The 17666-nt window shown below is 32.6% G+C and overlaps 1 protein-coding gene across 1 annotated transcript in view; it reads left to right on the top strand.

Annotated features, from left to right (window-relative positions):
* Positions 1-17052, top strand: part of LOC117117908 (serine/threonine-protein kinase PAK 1-like) — a 21913-nt gene extending 4861 nt beyond the window's left edge. Inside the window, exons 3-10 of the mRNA XM_033262388.1 lie at positions 1412-1500; positions 7678-7836; positions 9007-9144; positions 9641-9733; positions 10886-10985; positions 11524-11720; positions 12416-12553; positions 13308-17052. Of these exons, the coding sequence (XP_033118279.1) occupies positions 1412-1500; positions 7678-7836; positions 9007-9144; positions 9641-9733; positions 10886-10985; positions 11524-11720; positions 12416-12553; positions 13308-13391 (998 nt within the window). The 3' untranslated portion in view covers positions 13392-17052. The remainder of the gene's footprint in view (positions 1-1411; positions 1501-7677; positions 7837-9006; positions 9145-9640; positions 9734-10885; positions 10986-11523; positions 11721-12415; positions 12554-13307) is intronic.
* The last annotated feature ends 614 nt before the right edge of the window (positions 17053-17666 follow it).

The raw sequence follows: 17666 nt of genomic DNA, 5'->3' as shown, positions 1-17666 counted from the left end.
GCCGTGAACATGAGGAGGCGAAGAAGAGCGCGACGACAGCGGGTACTTGCTGTGGACGAACCATTTGACAAAGCAATTAAGGTTGATTTATCATCTTCTCCGGCTCCAAGGCCATCTCATACATGGAATTCTACCCAGCAATTTGGTGGTCAAAATTGTCGCGGATAATCCAGATGGTAAGGTATTATGCGCGTGTCCGAGCGGTTTTAGAAAGTGTGTACCGGTGAATTAACTGGAAAATCGCACGGATATTTTTTCGCTCGAACGGGCCCCTAGAGAGTAGTGAACTACAGTAGAGAAGGTTGCAATGAACAAGCACATTCCTTCAAAAGCAATAAAAAAAAAAATAACCAAGGTAGAATTGAAACTACCGTAAACGAATGATCAATGAAAAACATTCTGAATGAAATAGCTGGACAAAATTAAGTTGATTTTAAACAGATGTGACTGCTAACAAAGACACAATCTGTCAGTTGTGTTGCTTGTTTCCTTCCTGTAACCAACTTGTGTCTAAATCATGATACTTCCTTTAGTAAATTGAGTTATTATTAGTTTGAGTATGCTCTAGTAAATACTCTAGTAAACGATTTGATACTTAGTAAAGCTGGGTTTTTTCTGACAAATTTTTTTCTGCTAGTAGTTAGCAATGCTTCCCATTGCTTCATAAGTTTATTAATACTGTGTTATCTAAACAGCAAAATTGTATGTTTTGATGTTTCATGAAGTTGGGGGGTTTTTTTTGTAAGTGTTGTCAAAGAGTATTAGAGCGTACTCCCGTTGTAAATACATCACTCCCCTAGTTGCTAAAGTCGCCATCATCGTATTGGAGTGCGCCCACTATGTGTGAGTTTATAGGCAGTGCGCCCGCTTCGATGATACGAAAAATAAGGAAATTTACTGCCCTCTGCAAAGTGTTTTACTGTATCATGTGGAAAACAGATAAACAAACAAACAAACCATGTGCGGTGCAGTACTTGGTAATAAAAAGCATACGAATGGCAGTGGGCGTCCTACACTGGCTGCATATTGCGTATAATTTTTTTATTCTCTAAATGTGTGTAGCAGGCTCTTTTACTTTTTGGTGTTGTCCATAGAACCCCCTGGAACCCCCTGATAGTACCAGCCTGCTACCAATCATTTACATCCTGTTTATAATTCTGTATAATGCTTTTGGCTGGAAAGCAGCTCATGTACATATTTCAAGCCCAATAAATGTGACCACCATTGAACTCAACCTAATGACCATGTGAAGCCTTTCGTCTTGCAGCTACACCATAGGTCCAGATTCTTTTCTTGTTACAGATTTTTTTTTTAGTACAGTGAATGGATAACTTGTTTTTTAGAACAAATCATGTCAATGAATTGAAGGATATTATACAAGTATTAGTATATATTTACTTTTTTTTTGCAGATGTCAAAGCCAGACCGCAGATCTCGTTACCTACGAGCTTTGAACACACCGTTCATGTGGGATTTGACATCGTCACAGGCGAATTCACCGTAAGTAGGAACTAATCCTGATTAGAATCGGTACTTAAATTTTGATGATGAAAAGCTGTTCTCCCTAAAGATGTATAAATACTATTTTTAAGGGATATATTAGCTACACAATAAGGTTCTCTGATTTTTTTCTCTACTCACTGACATTGTATATTTTTGTTTGTTGAATGTACAGTATAGAGCCAAGGTTCTCAGTAGGTTTTTGCGGGCCAAATACAGCCTGTTAGAAAATTTAATAAAGCAGGGGCGGATCCAGAAATGTCCAAAAGGGGGGGCCGGAAGTGGGGCCGAAAGTTGGGCCGACTGAGACAACACTGTCGTAGGTGGTCCGGGGGCTTGGCCCCGCGAAATTTTTGTGTTCTAGACGCCCGAACATAACATTTGAGACATTCTGGGCTATTATTTTTTTCTTTTTCCCTCTTTTTTTTTTCTTTTTCTTTTTTTACTTCCCAAAAGGGCCGGCCAAATCCGCCCCTGTAAAGGTTATAGTAAAGACAGATACGGTTCAAACGCTGAACACAAGTGTTACATCAATGCAGTGTAATTATTTTCTTTGTGTAAGCAAGTCCATCAACGTGCTATGCAAGATGTGTCTATAAAGTTTGCTTATTTTTAAAGATTAAAGTTTAATATACTCCTGAGTATACAGAATTACCTGCAATTTGTAAGTCATATATTACAGTATATAACATTTCCAGTATAGCCCACCTGTTTCTATTCAGGATCTTATCTTTCTTATTTTTCTTCATTTTCCTAGTGAATTAAACTACAAGGTGTTCTTTTACTTTAGAGCTACCGGTACATATGTTTCGGTCCTAAATGTATTTCATGGCCTATTTCAACAAAATATAAATATTTTGGTCACATTTATAACAATTAATTTTTTGGTCGCATGTAACGTATGATCTACAGTACTACTACCTAGTTTTTTTTTACAATGAAAAATATTTGCATCTCAGTTTGGTAGATGGAATAGGAATAAATTAGTGGATATAGCTACAGTACATGTCTGTTCATTTTTACTTACTTTAACATGTCGGCACATCTGTTTAAATATTCATATCCTGTGAAATACAACTTGGAATCCGCTTTCTCAGAAGTATGCATTAAAAGCATTCTGGATTGTCATTATAAAAGTTAGCCATTCCAGCTACAATATTCTTTTGATGTCTAAATATAGCATAGACCTAGATGATTACTTCCTTTGAGGGCTGTTCGTAAAGGTGTCTAGCACTGGTAAAAATTGTGATGCAAGCCAGCAAAAGTAAACAGTCATTGAGAATATAACTTTATAATAATAATAATAATAATAATGGTCGACTTATAGACCGCATATCATAGAGACCTCTATAATAATAATAATAATAATAATAATAATAATATACTTTATTTAAACACGGAGACACTTGAATCACCCATGGGTGTTTTTCATCAAGGTCGTGCAAGGCCAAACATAATTAGAAAAGAAAAAAATTATTGAAAACAAAATGAATTAAAGAAAACAACAAAAACATAATATCTTAACTACCAGTGAAACTATCCCACGCCGGACACCAACCCGGTATTTCTAAGTTTCGGGGATGACAATGGATAAAATCAAAAATTTTTATGAAGATTTGCTTGAAAATATGGAGATTGGAAGAACATTTAAGTTCATTGGAAAGGTCATAATTTTTTAGATTAAAAAGATTAAAATAAATGCTGAATAATGTATAAGCGATTTTACAATGTTTCCATCGAAACATTATAGACCTTACCAGAGTGTCAATCGAACTTAACAACTGACCAATCAAAAAATGTCTAGGAATGCGCGCGTGTCCAACAAACGTGTTGTCCACAAACGCACATGTTCGCGTATGTTTTTACACTGTCGTTTTGTGGGTTCTTTAAGTGAGACGTTTTTATACCTTGTTTAGCAAACCTGCCAACTGCAAATATTGATGATTTCAAATAAATATAACATTTTATTTTTGGCTAATTAGCACACCCGCTGCCAGGAAAAAGTGGAAATTTCAGAAAAAAAATAGTAATTTAGATATTCCGATACCTGAGTTATTTACTTATTATAATTTTACTATCTTTAAAATGTTCTGTAGTATATTTTATCATCCAAAAATGTCATACAGTTGAAATTGATGCATTTCTGAGGCCCATCAGCCAGTAAAGAGTGCTAAATAATTGCTCAAATATTTACAGTAGTATTATTATTATGGGGGGTCCAAAAGCAATAATATTGTTACCAGTAAAAATGTAAAGAAAATCATTTTATTATGATCCATACTTAAATTATTTTGTAATTTTATAAATAAAATCTCCTGATTAAGTCTACATTAATCATAAGTTGGTTTTAATGAGTACATTTTTTTGTTTTTATAATAATTTTACTAATATTAGCATTAATGTTTTGTTTATTAAAGTTTAATGCACTTATAATAGATATTAAGAACACATCTCAATTTCCTTTAACTCCATCTGAAAGTACAGCAATACAAAAGTATTATTCACTCGATAATAGCATAAGCTTAGGGTGCTAGCAATATACTGTACGCAATTGGATTTGTTATTTCTCTTTTGTTATTTAAATCTCTTTTCATAACAAATGAATGAAAGTTTTTCTGTTGCCAGGAATAAATTAAAATTATATAGATTAATGAACCTGTACTTTGAGTAATCAATTTAAATAGTTTTGTAATGAGTGCAGCCAACAGTGTATTGGAATTCTTGGTGCAATGTACTTTATATAAACCAAATAATTTGTTAGATATTTTGTTTTTTAATTTAAGTTGTTTAATGGAAAGAGTTAATTATACATTATATTTACTTTTCATTACTACTACGAAAGTGAAAATACAAGCCATACTTGTTCAACTTATGACATAGTAATAAATTTATAGTTCCACGGACATACTGTACCTGAGTTATCACCATGATTTCTGTCGGGTGACTGCAATGGAATAACTGTGTGTACACTTTGAATTCATATCCATGAAAACTGACTTTACAATTTGAATGTAGGTTCTTGTTTTCGTGTGTGCAATCTCCTTCCCCGGAATTTCTATCATGAGCTGTCAAAAGAAATAGGTACCTGTCAGTACAGCTTTATTTCCCTCACAAGGGTTACGCAGTGGAATGCATAGGGGTTGGGGGTGCACGCACACCAAAGGAAAGCTCGGGGAAATATTAAAAGCAATTATTTTTTCATGGTTCAAATTAGGCAGTATATAGGAAGCCTATTGGGCATCTTTGTAATATGAATTTTTGCTAATTACATAACTATGTAATGAAGTCATCCAGCCAAAGAGAATTTTGAACGCAAGAAGGATACAATAATTGGCCCCAAAGTTACATATTTACAGTAAGTAAGTCATAAGAAAGTTCAAATATTGCCTACAAATCTTTCTTATTCAAAAAGTTCTTAAGTTACCTCCAGACTCAAACAATATCAACAAAATCATTCAAAGAGAGGTTTAACTATGCTATTATAATAGGGAGGTAAATGGAGGTTTTAAACAATTTTTTATTATGCCCTCCACTGCCTTGAAATCTCCAGGGATAAGATATGTATATTTCTTCCAAATTATGTAATTTGAAGCATTTTAACCATGATATTTTACATTCACCAATAAAATTTTATTTTTATTTTCTCCTCCGTCCGGATGATTTTGGCAAAACTATTTGCTAAATAAGAAAACAACATTTTATTTTTATTTTAATTCCGCCCTCTTCTGATAATCTTTAAAGAAGTAAGTACACGAAACAAGGAATAAAAAAAATCTTGATTTATCAACAATATCCAAGGAGTGGGGCTTAGTGTAAAGGTCCATTATTGGGATATTACCTGTATTAGCAGCCATCATTTGATATTTGGCTATTTTTGCAATTAGCAAAATAATATCCAGGAACGTGTGAATTGATATGGTTTTAATAACGGTATGATTATTGATTATTCATTTTGGCATTTGTAAATGTTGCTATTGAATATTAATCAACATTCACATTTTTTTAAATTATTAATTAATAATGGGAATAATAATTGTAATATTTAAGATTTAATTTGGCAAAGTGTGATCCGAGGGCGTATTACGTTAGGCATATCAAACATAAGAAGTAGAGTACAGTGCATATTTAATTTTCGTTAAGTGCTACCCAACCTCCATGTTTATCTTGATTAGATTAATATTATTAGCAAGCTTTCAAAAAATCTAATTTTCATAGAAAAAATATGCTGTCCTGGATGTACTGTGAGAATTTCAATTTACGAAGAGCGTCATTGCTACAAGCGTAGTTCCCCAGGGGCCAACTGCACTGCTAGGCGATTTATGCAAATGAGATGAGACATTCAATTATTACACTTGGCTATCGCTCAGTGATTGTAATATTCTGACACTTTACGAAACAGGTTCAGTGATGCTAGCCAGCAACCCACCCTTCCAAACACCTTCCAAACACCTTAATTGAGGCGAGAACAATATAAAAAATTGTTTAATTAACAGAATTTGTCTAGTTTGTGAATATTTAACCTTTGACCTGTGCAAGACTAATCAATGTTAATGTTTTACTGTAATATGTATTAAGATTCAAGTTATAGGCCTTTTATAGAGTACAGTATTTAACCTGTGACATATTTAACACATATATTAATTATATTTTAAGCTCTCTTTGGCCTGATTGAATACCCTACTGACATAACTCAGACACATATTTTTAGGATTTCTTTGAATCGAAATTCAAATTGAAGGCTTGATTGAATATTTAACTTGTGACATAATATAATTAACACAGTATAATAATTATATTTTTTATTTAGCCTGATTGAGTATCCTACTGTCTAATATACACCTGTAACTAAGACTTTTTAGGATTTCTTTGAATCGAGATGCAAATTGAAGTACTGATTGAATACAGTATTTAACTTGTATAACATATACTGTACCGTATATTTAACACAGATATGACTAATTAGATTTTTAAGATCCCTTTGAATCAAAATTCAAATTAAATATTTGATTGAATATGATATAACTCTGGCATATATTTTAGGATTTCTTTGAATCGAGATTCAAATTGGAGGCCTGATTAAATATTACCTCTGACATATAACTCAGAAATATATTTTTAGGATTTCTTTGAATTGAGATTCAAATTGAAGGTTTGATTAAATACATAGTCTTTGACCTATGCACATGACAGATGTCTTCAGATACAGTTTTTTCTGCCATGTGGTTGTCATGTGGAACACGCTTACTACTTTAAGAAAACTTCAGAATCACTCGGTGAATTTATGAAATTGTTAAGAGATTCAATAAATAATAATGAAAAAATAATATAAAATGTGTATAGTAGGAGCCCTTTTGAATGAAGGTTCAGTTTATGGTCTGTCCACACTAGTAAATGTCACATTAATTTTTGTCACATAAAATTTGATAATGTGGACAGAGTTACAAAGCCTGATTAAATTCATCACAAATAAATTAATACATACATTCACATTTCAATATGTTTTCTGCATAATTAGGCTTTTAGGCATAATTTGGACCCTGTAGCATATCCGACTGCTGTGTATATAAGTACCAAAATGTTTGTTAAATCCATCGATCCACTATTTGAGGTGTAGTATTCTGGAGCATTATTTTACTCCAGCCAATGGCATAATATCATTTGTCACAGTGGCCAGGCTTCTGCTTCGTACTGTGCAATCACTCCCTGGAGGTGGTTGCAAAGGTCAGTGGGATGGTCAGTGGCTTATATTCTAAAGTGAGCTTTGTTAACAAGTTTGTTTTAAATGCCTTGATTTCTGGGATTGAATGAATAAATGGCAGACGTTTCCGTTGATTGAATTGATTTTATTAAAGGCTGGTGTTTCTAAAGCCTCACACTCACTGCATCTGTAGGTTGTTGGCTAACACGATTCTATAAAAAACACAGCGCCACGACTTGCGTGCAACATATCGTTTTTAACGTCGATCCTTGCAGACTGCCGCCAGCAATCGGCAAATGTCATCACGTTGTCTAGCGCTCCAGGGAGCGGGGTTGTGTTCATTGTTCAACGTATGACCGTATGACAACATATGACCGTTCAGCTTAAAATATAAGGACTGGTTTAATATCTTATGAAACTGTTTCTGTTAATGCATAGTATCAACTCATTTGATTAAATACATTTAAACTTATTTTTAGGGGATGCCAGAGCATTGGGCCAAACTTCTAACAATGGCAAACATCACCAAGAATGAACAGCAAAAAAATCCACAAGCGGTCTTGGATGTCCTCAATTTCTATGATTCCTCCAAGGCAGCTGGGGTCAACGAAAAGTTTATGATGTCAAATGTCAAAGTTGTTAGTAAGTAAAGAGAAGATTGATATTGGTAACAAGTTATAGTTTAATTCGAATATGATGAGTAATGTAAATTAAACTACATTCAAATGAGAAATATATGCAAATTATGACTAGTGTGGTAGTGGAAGGGATGTGAAGATATCATGAGTGTGGTAGTGGAAGGGATGTGAAGATATCATGAGTGTGGTAGTGGAAGGGATGTGAAGATATCATGAGTGTGGTAGTGGAAGGGATGTGAAGATATCATGAGTGTGGTAGTGGAAGGGATGTGAAGATATCATGAGTGTGGTAGTGGAAGGGATGTGAAGATATCATGAGTGTGGTAGTGGAAGGGATGTGAAGATATCATGAGTGTGGTAGTGGAAGGGATGTGAAGATATCATGAGTGTGGTAGTGGAAGGGATGTGAAGATATCATGAGTGTGGTAGTGGAAGGGATGTGAAGATATCATGAGTGTGGTAGTGGAAGGGATGTGAAGATATCATGAGTGTGCTAGTGGAAGGGATGTGAAGATATCATGAGTGTGCTAGTGGAAGGGATGTGACGATATCATGAGTGTGGTAGTGAAAGGGATGTGAAGATATCATGAGTGTGGTAGTGGAGTGGTATTAGTATGTGACAATACTGTGGAGGGAAACTGAAGATCTCATGATTTGCTAGTGAAACGAATGTGAGCTGTTGGTTATCTCAATTGAAAATAAGTGTGCTGTACAAAAACAAGACTTAATGGGTCATCAGTGCATTCAATCAATTATTTCTCTCTATTTTTTATTTATTTTCTCAATATTTTATTGTAATATGTAACATTGAATGTAAAATATATCAAATCAAAAAAAAAAAATCAACCTAGTTAAGAAGATGTTTCAAACAGTACCCATGACTACACCTTTTGTTAAAAATTAGCCTACAGCTTTCTTAAAATTATGATTTTAAACCTGTCAACAGAAAAAAAACCTCATGTGAATAACCCCATCATAGTTTAAATGCCGTAAAAGAGGATACTGCCATAGGCAGAGAGCTGTCTGTTGTTGAGCATTGCTATGGGAACTGAATCTCCATTGGCCATTTTGAAATCTGTCTCATAACAATAATGATTTTTTAATGTATTCCATTATTTAAAATGTAATCTGTAAATATTGATAATGTCTCTCCATAATTTTTCCCTGTAGGTTGCCATTAAGCAGATGAACCTTCAACAACAGCCTAAGAAAGAGTTGATTATTAATGAAATTCTTGTGATGCGAGAGAACAAGAATCCTAACATAGTCAACTATGTTGACAGTTATCTTGTTGCTGAGGAATTGTGGGTAAGTTATTGAATGAATTGTGCTGGTGGTGATTAGCTAATTTAGCATTTTACATTTTCTTTTATTATTTAATCTACTGTTTTCCAAAAATATATACAAATATATTTCTGATCAGTAATGTAAGAAGAAAAGAAAAACAGAATAAGTTGCATGTACATTAGACAATAAATTTATATTTTCATTATTTAAAAAAAACTTCGGATCCAACATTGCTTATTTGACTCAAGTTGTATTGTGTTTTTCAAGACTTTTTTAAAACAAATTAATAACTATTAATATCATTATTGTTTATTATATGAATGATTGTAATTTTTTTGGGTGAAATCATCTGCATTTCCTATAGCAATTTGTCTAGTGTATGAATGATTTTGATTATTGTCTTATATTTTCAAATCGATATTCTTAACAAAAAGTATCCATACATGTTATTTGTATAGCATTATTTTCAAAACTATATATAAATGTGTATTTTTCTTGTTACCATGGTGATACATAGGTGGTAATGGAGTTTCTTGCTGGTGGCTCCCTCACAGACGTTGTCACTGAAACATGTATGGACGAAGGACAGATTGCTAGTGTTTGCAGAGAGGTAAGTTAAAATGTTATTATTTCCACCATGTTTAATGCCGATCTGCGTTCCATTTGGGGAGCTGGACCCATGATGCACTCTAACCAGGAATCACCTGTAGGTTAGGTAATGGAAAGATGATCTTTTAGGACCATTTGTAATCTATATCAATCAATCAGTCAATCAATGTATTGGAAGGACCATTTGTAATCTATATCAATCAATCAGTCAATCAATGTATTGGAAGGACCATTTGTAATCTATATCAATCAATCAGTCAATCAATGTATTGGAAAATGCTTTTGAATCAGTGGCTCACATGCATTGATGGTGCATACTTATACAAAACAAAAAATAATTTGACATATAATTTTTAATATTGTGTTAAGGTTTGCATTGCAAAGAGATAATATATTAAATGCTTGCGGTACACCACATAGATAGTTCTGAAAAGAACTGTTGTTTTTGTTGAGTATGTCTCAACGTTTCGCTTAAATTGCTTCAGTCATCATCAGGGGAGTAATCCAAGCAGATAATTCTAACAATTAACTATAAGCAAAGAATTAAATAGCAGAAGAATGAGCTGCTCCGCGTATTTGCATTAAAATCGATGGAACATTCGCCCTCCTGCGGATGAGCTAAAATTTGAACATTTTACTAAGTGGAGAAACTACAGGAAACAAATGAACCAGAGCAGCGCCTTCATTGCTGTTTATTATTTCTATATAGCGCCGCTGCACAGATGATGCAAAATTGCTCTCCGTGTACCCACAATGCCTTTTGAACGGATGTTCCACTATATTGGGAAGCTGCTCTATCTTCTGCTATTTATTACCTTTGCTATAAACCACAACTACAATGTTGAAAATGTTTCACATAATTATCTCCATGTTGCTTGAAAAGTGGAGAGAGGGCTGATCATTCACTCTTTATGCTCTATAACAAAATTCCTCCATGTACCTTGAGACGTGGAAGCTGATCAGTTTGGACACTTAATGCTCTATAACCAAGTCCTGTTATCTGCTAGTCCCTTAATTTTTTTTTTCTTAACAGTGACTTTATCTTTAGCATCTTTATTTAATTTCACCAAATCACACTATATAAATTAGAAACAAAAACTAGAAACTTATGAAATGTATAGATTGCAGTCAAATTGTTTTGTTTTGTGTACAGTGTTTACAGGCTCTGCAGTTTTTACATGACAATGGAGTCATTCATAGGGACATCAAGAGCGACAATATACTGCTAGGAATGGACGGCAATGTTAAACTAAGTATGAATCGATCAAGAAAATTGTTTTAACATTGCATAATAACCATCATTCAAAAATTCTTTATTTACCCACCTGGGGCAATTTCAAACTGGACCAAAAATTCTTTATTTACCCATGTGAGGCAATGTCAAACAGGACCGAAAAACATTGTCATCATTGTCATCATCATCACACATCATCATCATCATCATCATCCTTATCATCATCTTCATTATCATAGTCATCGTCATCCTCACCACCATCAACACTATTATTATTACATGCATTTACCCCATTATAATTTGATACATTATCTTAAAAGCAGTCGATTAATAAATCAGTCAATCATAAACAATACCCAGCATAATAATTATTTAATATAATATTAATTATAAAAAGTGAAATTAAAAGTTTTTTATAAGAATTTGTACGATATTAATTCTCAATCAGCATAGATAATTTTTTGAACAAATTCATTTGAAATTTTTTTTAAAAATATTATTTTTTTTCGTTTTAATGTTTTTTAAATAACATATTGTTGCACTTTAATTCTCTTCAGCTGATTTTGGTTTCTGCGCTCAGATAACTCCTGAGAACAGCAAGAGGACCACAATGGTGGGCACGCCATACTGGATGGCCCCAGAGGTGGTTACTAGGAAACAGTACGGACCGAAAGTTGACATATGGAGTTTAGGCATCATGGCCATTGAGATGATTGAGGGTGAACCACCATATCTAAATGAAAATCCTCTCAGAGTATGTTATATTTATTATATCAAGTAATTACAGTATTTAAACTAATTAAAAGGCTTTGCTTTTACAACATAATTTAGTAATAACAGTTTGTTTATTATAGCAAGTAATGATTTAGACTGAGTAAAAAGCTTCAATACCAAAACATAATTTGGTAATAAGAGTAAGTTTATTATAGCAAGTAATGATTGAGACTGATTAATAGGCCTTGCTATTACAATTTATTTAACATCTTAATTGAAGGCTTATTTAATCTTATTAGTGTTATTATTATCATCATTATAAATATTAATGTTGTTCTTAGGAATTATAGTATTAGATGAGTCGATGACAGTTAAAACAATTTACATCTTAATTGTTGGCTTATTTAATCCTATTAATGTTATTATTATTAAAATTATTATTATTATTATTGTCATTAATCTTCTTATGTATTGTACTATTATTATTAAAGTAAGTAGATAAGGATTATAAGTTTTGTGTATCATATCCTGGGAACATAAGGATAACAGTTAGTTTTCAACTGAGATGTTAACACATGTTAAACAAGAAATAAATAAATAAATAAACATAATTTAGTAATAAGTTATCCTTAGTTCCAAATTAACTACACTGAATTCTGAGACTGATGTCGCGTTACAGAATTCAGGTATTCTTTATGTAATATATTAATAGTTGTATATTTTTGTTTGGCGCAGGCATTGTATTTGATAGCAACAAATGGTACACCAGAAATTCAGCACCCTGAGAAACTGACAGCAGAATTTCGTGATTTCTTGTCCAAATGTTTGGATATGGATGTAGACAAGCGAGCATCAAGTGGTGAACTCTTACAGGTAACCATTATTCTTAGACCGCATTCAATTATTTCATTTACCGTATTTATTCGAATAAATGCCCCTGAGGGTTTTATTGTTGAGAAGGATTTTTAGGTGCGTTTATTCGAGGGAGACATTTATTTGAGGAAGGCAATTTTTTATTTTTATTGGTAGGAAATGCATACGTATATACTGAAATATATTTCCCTTAATTTCACTGAATATGTGGAACTGCAACACTTAATTATTGTCAAAATGTGTTATTGAGTGATCATAAAGGCTTAGTGATCCCAACCAGGTTAGAAAAATGTAATTGAATTGAAGTAGAACATTATTAGAATGTGTTAAGAATGATGTTGCTTCCATTAGATTAGTTTACAGTCATTTAGGGGGTATTGAAGGACAAAATAAATGCCCTGGGGCGTTTATTCAAGGGAGGTGTTTATTCCAAAGGACGTTCTAGAGGGGACGTTATTCAAGGGGGCATTTATTCAAAGCAGGTTGTTTATCAAATTAAGTACGATATATTTTTTTTTTATTGGTCTTTATTCCAAAAAACCAACATCAAGCATAAAAACAACCTTAACAGTAAAATATTGTATAACAAATATGGCGACTTTGTATAAAATCAAATTACAAGTTAAACAAACTAAGAAATACAGAAATTCTAGAGGTAAAAATATATTTTATTGAATTGTTGGGTTTTTGTTTGTTTTGTGTAGTTGGTTGAGTGTTGAAATTTAATATTGGATATATTTCTTCTTAATTTCAGCATAAATTTCTCAAGAAATCTAAGCCTCTACTAAGTTTGGTGCCCCTTATTCTGGCTGCAAAAGAAACCCTCAAGCAACACTGATGCTCTAAGAATGCTTTTCATTGAGATATCTGGTCAGTAGCATACCAGCAAATCAAGATGGCTGCCAGCAAGGCGGATGGATAACATATTGGAGGATTTAATTTGAGTTGCCAGGTTTATTACAAATTAAATACGGCAAACTGTGTGTAAATACCATGGGGCATTATATGCTCAATAATTTGATTTGATTCTGAACAAATCAAAGTTTGGTGTCTTGTTAACTATTAAAAACTTCCTCTATCAAATTCTTGTATTTAAATTCCAATTTTAATTTGGTAGTATAACAGATAGGTGTCCTTCCACCAGATAGATGACCAAATTACAACTGTGGCACAAAATTGAAGTCAGTGATGGACTTGAAAATGCATTGATCTCTTAGAAAAACAAACCAAAATATCTTGCTGTTTGATTTTTTTAAAAAATAATTATATCATGGTCATCCCTGTCTTATCTAAAGTATTGTTTTGGTTTGAAACTTAAATAGGTCAGATTGCAAGTGTAAATTATAAAAAATGTTTGTATTTCTTACCTGACGCCAATTTTATACTAAATTTACAGATTTTGATAATTTTTCTTGTGTCAAGTTAACAATAACTGGGAGGTATTGATTATCAATCTTATTTTCAGATATGCTCCTTATTCAAATTACACAATGAACTAATTTTGAAATAAATGTGTAATATAATATCTTGATTTTGAATTGGACTAACTTTGTTTAATACTTTGTTTCATGTTTATGTTTTGCTGGTTAGATTTTTGGAATACTTATTTTGAATAAGTTTTTATGAGAACTCTGCCCTCAATCGTGAATATATATTAAGCAGTTGATCCAAAATTTTAAGACAACATAAGCTATTGCACTAAACATTAATGTCTTATAGTAAAAAAAAAATGTATTATTATATGCATCTGGCCATAGCCAATGATCTAAACTCTAGTACTGATGATCTGATTGATTGGTGTTTGTTTGATTGGCATTCTGGAAAGCTTGATTTAGCAATTTCACCAAATATGGCAATTTGCATTACAAGGAAATCTACAAGCCACTTGAGCCATGGGCTAAATTAAATGTCATGTTTTCTTAGATACTTTTTTAATGCTCCAATTGTTATAATATGCATTAAATACATCATGTTGAAGAAAATTATTCAACATATTTCAAGGAATTATAGTTTCTAGTTGGCATGGCCAGATCAAGACAAGAATCCCAAGTTACGTAGTTACGTCGTGGTCCATTACAATAATTATAGTGTAGAAGATTCCTGGGTTCTGGGTTCAAGTCTTGGTGCTCGCCCAAACCTTTACAGTCCCACTCAACAATCCCACCCCCTTTAAGCCTCATAGATTCATCCTGTACTGGCTTCAATTATTACTGTTTTATACAAAAGAAACTCTTTTTAAAATTGGAATAATCTTGAAAAGGTGTAGGTGATTGTGAAATAATTGTATGAAAATAAATAAAAAAATTAATGGAATAGTGTTTCTAGAAATTTAGGATCAACATAAATATGACTGAAAGTAATAATGATTCAGGTTTTATACTGCTGGACCATAAGCATTGCGTTGAAAAAGAAATGTTATGCTCAACAAATAATGCAATTATTATTTAATCAATTAATTAATTAATTAAGAAAGTGTATTGATTAACATTTTTCATAAGTCTGAATATGAATCAATTATTTCATATAAAAACAAAAATGCTCCAATGTAAATCCACCTATAAAGAGTCTTCCAGAAATTTTCACATGACTTAAATATTTCCAGACAAGTGTAAATGGTTAACTACACTGATTTAGCCTGGGGATTTTCCTGTTTCCCTGATGCCTTCTATTTCTTAGAGGTTTTAATATTTGTTTCATCATTAATTTGATATCAAAGACTGTCTCTAAAAATACACTAAAAATCCCAGTTTATTGTCTGTCGCTTGTGATTAAATGCAATAGCGCCACAGTACCTATGCATTCATAGAACAAGTAACTTAAGTAACTGTTGAAGTAGTTAAATATTTAAGTACCTTTATTCAATGGAACTTGTCCTCATTATTAAATTGTTGATGATTCTAAACTTAATATATTTCATTGTACAGGACGCCCTCAATAATAATTCTCCACTTACTATTTATGTAGAGGTGTATTTTTTACTAGTGAATGTATAGAGATAAATATACTATTAGATGTACTATACCCTTTCAGCAAATACGTTTTGATCTCTCAACCTTGAGGTTGAGGTTCGAACCTGTGTATTTCGCTTTTGTGCTTGGGCCAGACGCTTTGCCTACATGTGTCTCTCTCCACCCAGGAATATAATTGAGTACTTGGTAGATATCGTGGCATTGAATGTATCAGTGTGTGTGTTTGTATTCAATTACAGCACAACTAGAATGCCCCCAGGGATGGGAGAAGTTTGCACTTCATGCTGTTTTGTAAATAGTAACCCATTCACCGGGGGGGCGCAGCGATCGGGGGTAATGATAACAAAATCACCAGCGCATTGTATCATAGCTGAAATGCGTGATATCAATTCCGATATTATTGTTGTTGTCTTTATTGTTCCTAAGCAGTTTCCAGATATCATAGAATGAAAGTTATCCCAGCCTTCTCATGTACTATTTGTTTGTAGCTCCAACTAATTTTCAACATTGTCTCCATTAATTATTTTGATTTCAGTAGTTTCAGTACATGAAATAAGTTTATGGATAAAGATGTATTTAATAACATTGTTAAACTTAGAGTTTGTAAGAATCTTACATGTCAATAGTATTATAGTAAATGTTAATTTCATATTTGTGTAATTTAAGATACAATCTCATTAGAATTGAATGTTTATTTTCCGGTGTTAACTAGACACATTCATAATAATTATATAAATATATATAGTTAGCAAATTGGTAAAAACAAAACAATATTCATAATTTGTTAACCAGACCTGTTTGGTTTTGATATCAAGAAATATTTTGTTTTTAACCTGTTTTTAGGAATATTTTAAATATTTTATTAAGTATTTTGTTTCATTCATGATCTTTATGATCATGTGATGTAATATTTATGATCGAGGGAATCATTATCGCATGTTATACTATAACATGTGATGCAACATTGTGTGATACATGAGGTGTTTAACATTCATTATCATGTGATGTGATCATATGATGTAATGTTTATGATCATGTGATGTGGGATCTCTATCATGTATGATCATATAATGTGACACCATGTGATGTAAACACTGTGATCATGTGATTGTGGTGAGATATGATAATCATGGTATGATCATATGATTTATATATATGTATATATACTGTATATATATATATATATATATATATACTGTATATATATATAATGTATAATCCACATAATGGTTATGATCATATGTAATATATACAACCATGCAATGTAACATTCATGATCATGTACGATCATCATGATCATGGTATGATCATATGCTTAATATATATACAACCATGTGATGTAACATTTATGATTGTATAATGTGCGATCAATAATCATTTGATATTCTGTTGATGGTCAAAAGATAAATAAGGATTTTTCAAATAATGTAGTCATATGTGAAAACCATATGAAAATTATATGTATAATTGTGAGTAGAAACATAATTGTACAAGGGAAGTCTCATAAAATAAAACATAAGATTTAAAAAATCTTGCGGTTTTGAGTTTTTCCAGTTTGAAGTGAGTTTTGACTTTGTCAACTATTGTTGATATTCCAATCTACAGTACTTTAAATTGTCCCAAATTTGGAGAAGTAATTCTGAATCCTTTTAACACGTGTTGACATGTGCTTGCATGACAGTAAAGACGACTCCCAGTTCCCAAAATATACCTTGGCGTCCGATATACGCGAAACAAAAAAAATTAACTGTGTATATAGCGCCCTCTGTTATTTGTTTTAAATTGTAGTGGTGGAACTGCTGCTGATTAGTCATCGGTCGGTACAGCTTCGTTAATACATGCATACACTTTTTATTGATGAATTTTAGGGTATAATGGGTCTATACATTTTATCTCTAAATTTTTTTATAGAGGGCAAGATGGGTGCGAGACGTAAAAAGTGGATGGTCATGCTGGACTCAGGCATTATGCGTGAGAGTTGGCAGGTGTACCATACAGGGGTCCAAATTCTCCGTAGCCCCAGTGTTGTTGGCAAAAAATTTAAGAATTGTCACCTAAATTTCCGGAAATGGCACTCTCAGTGAAAATAATTGGCTTCTTACCAGACAGGGTCCCTTTCACCTCCAACCCCTCGTAAATAATTA

The sequence above is a fragment of the Anneissia japonica genome, unplaced genomic scaffold (genome assembly GCF_011630105.1).
Source record: "Anneissia japonica isolate Jap-2015-1 unplaced genomic scaffold, ASM1163010v1 scaffold287896_len759773_cov187, whole genome shotgun sequence".
Taxonomy (NCBI): Eukaryota; Metazoa; Echinodermata; class Crinoidea; order Comatulida; family Comatulidae; genus Anneissia; species Anneissia japonica.
This window is presented reverse-complemented; position numbering and strand designations above follow the sequence as displayed.